Below are 11,211 nucleotides of genomic sequence, written 5' to 3'. Positions count from 1 at the left end.
ACCCGCCTCGGCCTCCCAGAGTGCTAGGATTACAGGCGTGAGCCACCGTGCCCGGCCAACTTTTCTGTTTTTAGTAGAGACAGGGTCTAGCTCTTGTTCAGGCTGGTCTCAAACTCCTGAGCTCAAGTGATCCTCAGCTCTAAGAGTGCTAGGATTACAGGGGTGAGCCACCACACCTGACCCAGAACCAATCTTGATTCACCTTTTCATACCCCCTAGTGCCTATCCCAGTGCTTGGCATATAGTGGGTGCTAAGAGTTAGCTAAGTGATTAATACAGTATTGAATGAACAGGATAAGGCTGGTTGAGAAGGCTAGTTCCTACATGTTTAAAAAATAGTCATAACAGCACAGCAAGCACTTAATATTCTTTTCTTTTTTTATTTTTCTTGAGACAGGGGTCTAGCTCTGTTGCCCAGGCTAGAGTACAGTGGCACAATCATAGCTCACTGCAGCCTTGAATTCCTAGGCTCACGGGATCCTACTGCCTCAGCCTCCTGAGTAGCTGGGACTGTAGGCGAGTACTGCGCCCAGCTAATTTTTTTCTTATTTTTGTAGAGGCAGGGTCTCACTGTGATGCCAGGGCTAGTCTTGAACTACCGGCCTCAAGCAGTCCTCCCACCTCAGCCTCCCAAAAAGTGCTGGGATTACAGGCATGAGCCTCCGCACCCAACGTTAATACTCTTCTGAGTGCCTTAGATATGTCAACTGATCCAGTCCTCGCAGAGGGTACTGAGGCACAGAGAAATTACATAAGTTGCCAAGGTCGTGCAGGTGGCAGGACCAGGATTTGAATGCAGACAGCTGGTTCCAGAATCTCTACTGTTAACCACTCTTCTATCTTATCTGTGAATAACCATTTTCAGTTCATTTATAGGATCACTTTTGTGCCCTTGAAACTGAAGAGAATTGCCATAGGAGGAAAGCTACACACAGGAAGAGTCACACAGCTCTGTCTCAATAGAGCTTGCTTTCAGCAGTGAGACCTCAGAAGGCAATATATGCCCTGTGATTTGAAAAACCAAGGATTTTCATCCCATATAATTTCTGTCTCTTCTTTTTAGATGTTCCTTCTTATGTAGCATCCCACGCTTGCCTTGTCATCAGTGTCAAACCAGCTACCTTGGGTGGACTGCAAGTATGAACCTGCCAGTCTTAGTATTCCAGCCATTGAGTCCTCCTGCAGTCCAACAACTCTAGTCCCTTTACATGGAAAGAGTGGGGAATTTGGCATGGCTCTTAAGCAGCTCTCCATTCATTTGTTAATTAATTCAACAAATATTTACCGAATACTTACTCTGTGTCAGTTGGGACTAGAGAAGGGGTGCAAAGGGAGCTTGTTATTGTACATGACTTGGATGGCGAGTGACATTTGAGCACAGACCTGAGGAAGCAAGTGGTTGATCCAGATACCTAGGGGAGAGCATTCCAGGTGGAGGCAGCTGCAAGTACTGAGACCCGGAAGCAGGTGTAGGCTTGACATGCAAGGCCAGTGTGGCCTGAGAGAAGAGGGTAAGAGGAACAGTCACAGGAGTTGGCATGAGAAAGGTGGCGGCCAAGTGGGGCCTTGTACAGACTTTGGCTTTTCCTACGTGTAAGATGGGAGGCCAGAGCAAAGGAATGAAATGATCTAACTTCTTTTAAAAGATTACTGTAGCTTCTTCTGTGACATTCTTTCAGTGTTTCATGAAAGCTCTTGAACCCTTTCACAGTCTCACAATTGCTCAGCGCCAGTGCGTACAGGTGGAGTAGGAACTTTGACTTTGGGGACACTTGTCTTTGCAAACTGAAGGAATTCTCCTTCGTGAGCATTTGTCATGTGCCAGGGATGCTGGAAGACACAGATAAAGGACCCAATCTCTTCCCCGAAGGAAATCTTGGTAGAGTGTGAAACACAGAGGAGCAAATAGACAGGGACCAGAGTGATCTGACAGGGCCAGCGCCAGGTGCTGCGGGAACCCGGACTCAACAGGGCGTCAAGAAGAGCACGTTGATCGAGTGTTAGCCAGGCAGAGCAGAAGCGTAATCTATTTTGATATAGAATTAAACAAAGTAGCCACTGTAGTCCCTTCTAACACGATCCGATCTGGGGCACCAGCGCCCTTCCTGGCTGGCTGCAGCTCCTGGGCACCTGGAGAAGGTGATCCTGACTGTCGGGTGGCCCAGATTCGGGTGCTGTCTGTGCTGTGATGGTGCCGGCTGGGGGCAGGAACATGAAGGGTGGGCTCAACCCTTCCAGTCTTCTACCAGGAATTTAAGTTTTTCCCCTCTGTTGATGTCAGGATTTAGCCTGTGTAGAGAGCATTATTATTTTTTCCCCAATTTCTCCTTGTTGTTGTCAAGAGCTCTGTTGCTCAAAACCAAATCTTGATTGGTTCTTTCATCTTTATCATTCTCTATGAGGAGTATATATGATTTAAGTGAACCACAGCGAGAGGCCTGTCCTCAGTACAGCAGACAAGCTGCACCCCAGGTGACAAGACCATGGAGCAGTGTCCTTTTAGTGTGGTACCCAGAATTCCACACACCTGAGCTTTGAGGCCTGGTACAAAGCTACTGCTTCTGATCCCACTGAATGGTCTGAATTTATCACCAGGTTTGTCACGATCAGTATGGTTTTCTAAGTGACAGGGCTCATACAATTTGTGGATTTGTAAACTCCTGACATGAGGACGTGGGTAGATGTTCCGGGAAACCCCAAGGAAGCTAAAGTAGCTGCCATGGCTTCTTTCATGGCAGGCTGAGCGAGTAAGCCCAGCTCATAATAATTGCTGTTCACACTGCCTTTGCTGGTAAGATTTCTTAGTTTACAGATAGTCTAGTTGCAGACCAATTAGCAGCCTGGCTGAACTTTAACAAATGAAGCTTTAGGAAAAGGGATAAAGCTACAGTTGGAAAATTGAAGTCATGCTTCCTGGATACATACCTCAACTCGGGTTACCTTCTCGCCTGGAATTTTCCAAAGTCAGTTTTTGGTAATCTTGCCATTTGTTTTATCTTTATTGACATAGTTCTGGTTATGCTTGGTGTGTGCCAGCTGTTCGGAGAGTGATGTTTTTCCTTATTTCCGTTGGCTCCCGCCAAGTGTTAAATTGCTTAAACTGACCTTTAATGTTTCCAAAGCAATCATCATGTTTCTCCTGTATGAATTTCAGAAGTGGACGTGATTCACGTGATTTAGCCAGTGAAGAGAAAGCCTTCCATAGTAGGGTTTGTTAGAATAGGTACATTGACCCTCAGGGCGGGCAACGTGAAGATCACACCGAATGGATTTCTGCCCTCTGGGAGGACTTAGACACGGAGAATAGAAATATTACACCAACTCATAAATTAGTAAAGACCTTACATCATCTATCTGTCATTCACTAAGCCTTCTAGAGGTGGAACAGAATGTTGAGTATGTCCTTGGGGTTAGAGGTGAGAGACCAGCCATGGAGTGACTTCTCCAGGCTGGTTAGATAGAAGAGAGTGGCCATGCATCCTCCCTGCTTCTAGTGTTGGATGAGGGGTCTGTCCCTCTAGCCTGCAGGAGGGCAGCATTCTGAGCTGGCTACGGGAGCTTGTCCTGAACTAAAGAAGGCTGCTCTTATCTCTTGATGGTATCTGCAAGACTGTATTAAAATTCTGATGTTCAAAAAGCATTTTGCATGACTAACCATTATACATGTCACAGGGTTTGGTCCTGGGACAGAGGTGTTGAGGAAGGTTCACCAACACTCTTCCTGATTGCCCTGGATGGCTGACTGCCCATGAGCTTGGTACGTCTGGCACATAAGTCCCTAACAGCCTGTAGCAAGCAGGAGGTTATTCCAGCTGATCTCAGCAGGGCTTGTCATAACCAGCTCCTCTCTCAGTCATACCTTCAAGGTGGCACAGGGATTCAAGAATTCGCCTTGAAAGGAAATCCCTTTTCCAGCCAGGATGCTTCTGACTGGATATCCCAATGGTGGAATTAATGCCCAACTGTCCTCAGTGTAAGCTGAGGTGGAAGCATAGCCCACTCAGCATAGCAAGGCCAAACAGAGGTGGCAAAGGCAGACTCCAGGCCAGGAAGGCTTGGTCTGCCAAACATGGAAGCATGAGCCCAAAGCTAAACCTACAGGAGAGCCGGCAAAATGCCTGGGATCCTCTGCTCGTTACATGGCCCTGGGCTGGCTTTCATACATTAGTTATCAGACTGCATAAACTCAACTTCCCTGTGTCAAGAAGGACTCAGACCTAGCTCTAACTTGTTTCTCCGGTTTCAGCTCTTACCTTGTAAATACTAAGCCTGAAAGTGGAGGTAGCTATTACATTGTTACCTGTCTGGAGGTCGCCCAAGGAATTCCTCTTAGGACTGAATTGCTTTTACCGTTAATGCCAGAGGCATAGAAGCCACTGCTGGCCTTTGGGGTCGGGGGGGTCCCAGGTCAAAGGCAGAAGCAGCTTGCTGAGTCTTTTTGAAAACAGTCCCCCAAAAGTTGAGCTTTTCTGGGATTTGTCTTTACTTGGAAGCTGCAAGTTTGTCTAATAGATGTATAACTTGATTAAATGCCAGTGTATCACAGATGCAATTATATTTAAGAACAAGCTACTTCTTCTAATCTCTCTGCCATCACTGATTAATTAGACACTTTGAACTATGCCCAACTGTTTGAAAGCTGTGAAAAATACAGCCTGCATAGTTAATATTTCTGCACAAGCCTATTTCCTCATTTGTGCCCATATTCACCATTCTTTAAACATAATATGTATTTATACATGTTTCCAAACACACAATCTGGCTATTTTCTTATCATGGTTAGAAATGCCTGCACTGTTGGCCAAGAAATACACTCACACAGTAAATCCAATAACAAAAGTTTGTGATAGACCAATCGAATAATTTAGATGTACCTTCACATTGTTCTTGCCATTGGTCACACTTTCAAAATTTATATTTTCTTTTTAAATGTTGTATGAATGTTTCAGAAGGGTTTGTTCTGGTTGTTATTGTTTTTAATTGTATATCTTTATTGATATTTTATTTATTTTTCATGATCTAGATGGAATAAAAGGATTTTAGAATATTTTTGTGCCTACCAGGAGCCAAGTAGGGGCAGAGTGGCTGGTACAGGGTATAGAAACTGTATCTTTTTTTTTTTTTGAGACAGTCTTGCTCTGTCACCTGGGCTAGAGTGCAGTGGTGTCAGCCTAGCACACAGCAACCTCAAACTCCTAGGCTTTAGTGATCCTCCTGCCTCAGCCTCCAGAGTATCTGGGACTACAGGGGCACATCACAATGCCCAGCTAATTTTTTCCATTTTTTGTAGAGAGGGCATCTCGCTTTTGCTCAGTCTGGTCTCAAACTCCTGACTTCAAGTGATCTTCTCACCTTGGCCTCCCAGAGTGCTAGGTTTACAGGTGTGAACCACCACACCCAACCTGTATCACTTTATGACATACGATTATTAGCTATATATCTGGCACCATGTTTTGCAAGTAATTTCCAGTCTTTATTTTCTGTTATAGAACTGTCTTTTAAAGCAATTGAGCACAGAAAGACCTATTCCACAAATGAAGAAGGCCAGGCAGGGAGTCTCTGAAATTGGCCTCTGCTGACTCACATGGGGTGTACACTAGATTTGTAGGACTGGGACGTCTGGACATGCCGAAGAAGATCACATTGAATATTTCGGTGTTTCTGTATCCCTGGGCTGAAACCTTTATTAATGGTATATTCATCTTCGTGTCAGGCCTTGAACTCTGAAGCCTCCTTGGCTAAGTCCCCATGGTCCTTAGTCTCTAGAAGCAGCTTTGCTTTGGACCATCTTTTTTCCATTTTTCAATGTTCTCAAAGAAGGACAAGTAATAATTCTTACCACTTTTGCAGAAATATTTGCATTTGACCTTACCTTTTTAAAAATACATCTTCTATACAGGACACATATTCCTTCCCACTCCCTAACCTCCCTCCTGAATTCCAAGCCAGATTTTGTCCTTTTCCAGAAAAGCCAGACTGCATCAAGATCTCTACCACTAGATCTCGCTCTTTTTATTGAGGATGAGGAAATTATCCACCCCTCTCTAAGCCAGATTGCTCTCGATGAATGTGTAGTAAGTGGAACACACTGGAAAGGCTATAGGTAATTGTACAACCCTGATTCTTACTGACTTCTTTCCTCACTTTCCTAGGTAACAGCTTGCCTGATTGCTGTGGCTAAAACAGACCGCGAAGTTCAAGTGCGCAGAGCTGCCGTCCACGTGGTTGTGCTACTGCTTCGGGGACTCAGCCAGAAAGCCACTGAGGTAAGTCAGTCTCTCACCATTTGCAACTTCTCTACCTCTTTGTTTTTTTGTCTAAGTCTTTTTACCTGGGAAAGCTTCAAACCTTTTCCCTAAATGGGCTCATGCAAATGAATCAGTCAATAGAGATTTTGTAGCAGGAAATGGTATTGTTTGCATCTTCAATAAGAGTCTCTATTTCCTCTATTAACATATTGCACAAGCTACACACTAACTGCTGCAGAAAAACCAGAGCATGAGGTTATAGACTGAGGCCCTGATCCTGGCATTCTCACCATAAGGACAGGCTCCAAGGTGAGCAGGCTGGAACACATTAACCCTGCCTCTGTAGCCTGAACTTTAGTGACTTGTCTTCCTGACTCATTTAAGTTTTCATACTGAATTAATAAAGGGTCTCATATAAGATGTTTCCTTTCTAGCTGAATTCAGTCCATGAGATTTTAGTTGCTGCATAAATTAAACCTTTTTCCTCCTTCAAGTCGGTTTGGCTGGATTTCTCCCCAGTGTATGGCCAGTACAGGAAGCAAGTGTATATATCCATATGTGTGCTAAGAGTGAGTGACCTCTAAATTAATTGTCTTCTTGATTTTAATGGAATCTCATTCCCAGTTGACTTCGTGCAGAGAGTTTGCATAAATAATTCACTTTCCAGCATCCACAATGCTCGTCTGTGGCTGGCACATTGGTATTTAACCAAGTGTCAGTGAAGCCTTTATTAAGAATGATTGTTTTGTCATACACACAGGCTTTATTTATGCTAGAATTTCACCATATCAAGTTTCTGACACCATTTTTGTACAAGCATGGACTCGTTAGTTATCCCCTTCCTTCCCAACACAGCCACATTTTCGCTTTAAACACTTCCCTGCTGTCGTTACAGCTCAGTGGCTGGGCCATTGAATTTCCAAATGGCCACTTTCCTGTGTTTTATGCTCAGCTACATCTCTTTCCCTTCTCCTGCCTTGTGTAGGTTAAGGTTTCGATTAAACGAGTTTATCTGAACATGTTTAACTGCAAGTTATAAAAACTCCAACTACAATGGCCTAAACAAATAAGAATCTTTTTCTTTTTTTTTTTTTTTTGAGACAGAGTCTTGCTCTGTTGCCCAGGCTGGAATGCCGTGGCATCAGCCTTGCTCACAGCAACTTCAAACTCCTGGGCTCAAGCAATCCTTCTGCCTCAGCCTCCCGAGTAGCTGGGACTACAGGCATGTGCCACCATGCCCAGCTAATTTTTATATATATATTTTTAGTTGTCCAGATCATTTCTTTCTATTTTTTAGTAGAGACTGGGTCTCGCTCTTGCTCAGGCTGGTCTTGAACTCCTGACCTTCAGCGATCCACCCGCCTCGGCCTCCCAGAGTGCTGGGATTACAGGTATGAGCCACCGCGCCTGGCCAAGAATCTTTTTCTTACATCACAAGAAATATGTAGGTGGTGTTTGTTTAGCAGCTCAATGTCCACAGGGTTGATATTTCTATAATCGTCATGGCCTTTTTGTATCATGACTACAAAATAGCTACTGCAGCTCTGGCCACTGGGACTGATTTAAATGAGTAAGAAAGAAGATGGGAGAAGGGCAGCCCTAGATGTTTTTGTATCCTTTTTGGGGAGAACTAGAAAAGTTTCTCAGAACTACCCTCCCCCCAGACTTCTACTTTATTTTATTGCCCAGAACTGTCTCACATAATTTCATTGATAATTACTAGCTGCAAGGGAGCCCAACAGGAAATTTAGCTGGCATATTGCTACTCTGAACAAAATTGAATTTTAGTCAGCAAGGAAGATGGCAGGAGATGGACATTGGATAGGCAACTAATCGTGACACAAAGGGGAACGGGGAAGAATGACCTGGCTGACTCATAAAACCTTCTGCAGAGATAGAATTGCTCAGGAACTGGAGAAGTTGGCGGTTCCAGGTTATTATCTAGGTCCTAGGACCTTGATGGGGATGAGCGACCATGTATAATTTGTATAATTAAATAAATCGCTACAGGGTACACACTGCTCTTGTTAAGATGCTCTTGTGCAAGAGGGAGTTAAGGATCAGTGTTTTTCATCCATTGTTAAGATCTACAAAACTCTTGGCAAATATATCGTTACGTAAGTTGTTAATAACAATAGGGGAAATTGGGTGAGGGGTATATACAGGACTCTGTACTATCTTTGCAACTTTTCTGCAAATCTAAGATTCTTTCAAAATAAAAATTTATTTAAAATATAAGTTACAACGCTATTAAAAGAAATCTGCAAAACTGTGTAAGTGCACACACCCTTACTGAGAGAGAGAGAGAGAGTGAGAGAGAGAGTTTGTATGTAAAGCAGAGGAAAATGTCCTTAGTAAAGTCAGAGAAGAAATAGAAGAAACAGAAACTGTATCCAGATTTCTCACATCTGTTTGTAGCCAATGAAAGCAACGTTGCTCGTCTGTCTCACCAGTACTAAAATAATTTGTGGCCATGGAAGATTTTTGTCATTTTCAAAAAGCCATGTGAATGAAAAGCCTCCTATTCTCCAATCCACCCCTAGTCTGCACTCACTTAAACTTGTAAATTGTGCTTGCTCAGGGAATAAAGAAAAGGAAATGGGATGAGATGAATGTATGATTTCCTCTTCCTGGTGCATCCCTGAGACCAGGTGTGTTAAATCTTGTAATCGTAGGTGTGATTATAATCAGGGGCACGTTAATGAGAAGCGGAGATAACCACAAAGCTTTCAATCTGGGATTTCTCTTTATGGCTCTGTTTTGCCCCCAGGAACAGCTGAAATGAAAATGCCACTTTGTTGATGAAGTTTTATGTATTTTTTTTTCCTTCTAATCACCATCTCTCAGACTATAGAGCGCCAAAAGATAATACCAGGTTGCAGCGAATTCTCTGTTGCTCGTAGATATGCCTGCCAAGGACCTCTGTGGTTATGGCAGCTTGAAAAGGAGGTAGAGGTTCAGAAGATCAGGAGATAAATTGGGATCAGAGAGGGAAAATATCACCATAACTCATGAGGTAGTTTTTACCTCTTTCCCATTTGCAAGTAGCCAGAGTTTTGTGCAATATCTGCATTATTTTTGACAATATCCACATTGGAGAGAAATGCTGTGATCACTTTCTTGTTGAAAAACTTAATTTCTCTCCTTAGTCTCATTTTGGCCAGTGACCGTATCTGTTACATATCCTGAAGGAAAGTAGAAGCCAGAAGGACCTCAACTCCTCCCACCTCCCCAGTCCCCACCCCATCCCCCCACCTTTAAACCCATTCTACCTTACCCTTGCTGAAAAACAAATTTACTAGGAGTACCCAGGAGAGGAGATATGGTCAGACCTGCGCTTTCTGTTGGCCTCAGAGTTGAGAAAAGCCCTTCTCAACATGAGTAGGTGAGCTAAGCAACAGAATAAGGAAGTTGTACATAACTACCCAGCTCTCCCCAAGTTAGAGCTTTGCACGGAGAATTGTTTATTCTAAGTACTGTAAATGTATACAACATCCATATTCATAAATTCATTCCAAACACAATAATTGGGGCAGTAGTCACTGAGCGATGGCCTATCAGACTGGCCCTCCTTCAAATAACACCCATAAACTCTGGACAAAATATAATGAGCAGCTACTGGAAACCACTGGAGAGGGGTTAGAAGCAGGCAGATGCTTACTCGAGTCCATGCTTAGAGGAAAGTGATGCGCACGTGAGTTCTATTTTCTTGGCTTTTAACCTAGGGACAGGTGTACTCGGCAAGGCATATGATACAGTAGGGGCACTGGTGGAGAGATTGCTCTTTCTGGCCTGTAGAACCAAAAGATTGAATCTGGGGAAACTATAGTTGCAGGAGAAAGAGGGGCAATGCTGGAAGGGAAAAGTCCAGACAGAGGATTCCAAATTCTGTCTGCCTACTTCTCTGGCTAACCCCTGAACCAAGCAAGATAATTGCCTGCTTCAAAACAAAAATAAACCACCCACTGGAGAAGAACAGAAGTCAGAGTCTCCATAATCTAACATCCGTAATGTCCTGGACACGAGTCCTAATTATTCAATATATGAAAAACCAGGAAAATGGAACATATTCACAAGCGAGAAGAAAATCAACTGAGACCAACCCAAGATGATCCTGATGTTGGAATTATAAGAAAAGGATTTTTTTTTTCTTTTTTGAGACAGAGCCTCACTCCATCACCCAGGGAGAGTGCAGTGGCATCATCATAACTCACAGCAACCTCACACTCCTGGGCTCAAGCGATTCTCCTGTCTCAGCCTCCCGAGTAGCTGGGACTACAAGTGTGCCACTACCACGCCTGGCTAATTTTTCTATTTTTTGTAGAGACAAAGTCTCACCGTTACTCTAGCTGATCTCAAACTCCTGACCTCAAGCAATCCTCCTGCCTCGGCCTCCTAAGGTGCTAGGATCACAGGAGTGAGTCACCGTGCCTGGCCCAGAAAAGGATATTAAAGCAGATATTATAATTATGCTTAATGTAATAAAGGAAAAAATTCTTACAATTGATAAAAAGGAAATCTCAGAAGAGAAATAGAGATAATTTTAAAAAGCCAAATGGAAGTTCTAGAACTGAAAACTACATTATCCAAATTTTTTTTTTAAAAAATCACTGAATGGAATTAAAAGTAAAATGGAAATGACCAAGAAAAGAATGAATAAGTGAATTGGAAGATAGAGCAATAAAAATTATCTAGTGGGAAGAACAGAGAGAAAAAAAAATTTTTTTTAATGAGTAAAGCTGTGTGTAGTGGCACGCGCCTATAGGCCCTGCTACTTGGGAGGCTGAAGCAGGAGGATCACTTGAGCCCAGCAGTTTGAGGCCAGCCTGGGCAACACAGAGAGACCCTGTCTCCAAAGCAAAAAAAAAAAATTGATTTCATAAGACCAGAGGTTCTCAGGAACCAAACCCTGTATTTCCCCCAGGAACAGTGGTTCCATATCTGCTGATGCAGCATTCACAGC

The 11,211-nt window shown here is 43.4% G+C and overlaps 1 protein-coding gene across 1 annotated transcript in view; it reads left to right on the top strand.

The window, feature by feature from the left end:
• The window catches only part of TANGO6 (transport and golgi organization 6 homolog (Drosophila)), a 185,331-nt gene that overhangs the window by 140,011 nt on the left and 34,109 nt on the right, over nucleotides 1–11,211 (top strand). The window contains exon 18 of the mRNA XM_012660470.1: nucleotides 6,153–6,266. Within this exon, the coding sequence (XP_012515924.1) occupies nucleotides 6,153–6,266 (114 nt within the window). The remainder of the gene's footprint in view (nucleotides 1–6,152; nucleotides 6,267–11,211) is intronic.

Source organism: Propithecus coquereli, unplaced genomic scaffold (genome assembly GCF_000956105.1).
Source record: "Propithecus coquereli isolate 6110/MARCELLA unplaced genomic scaffold, Pcoq_1.0 Scaffold67, whole genome shotgun sequence".
Lineage (NCBI taxonomy): Eukaryota > Metazoa > Chordata > Mammalia > Primates > Indriidae > Propithecus > Propithecus coquereli.
Note: the sequence above shows the minus strand (reverse complement) of the source record. Positions and strands in the feature narration are given on the sequence as shown.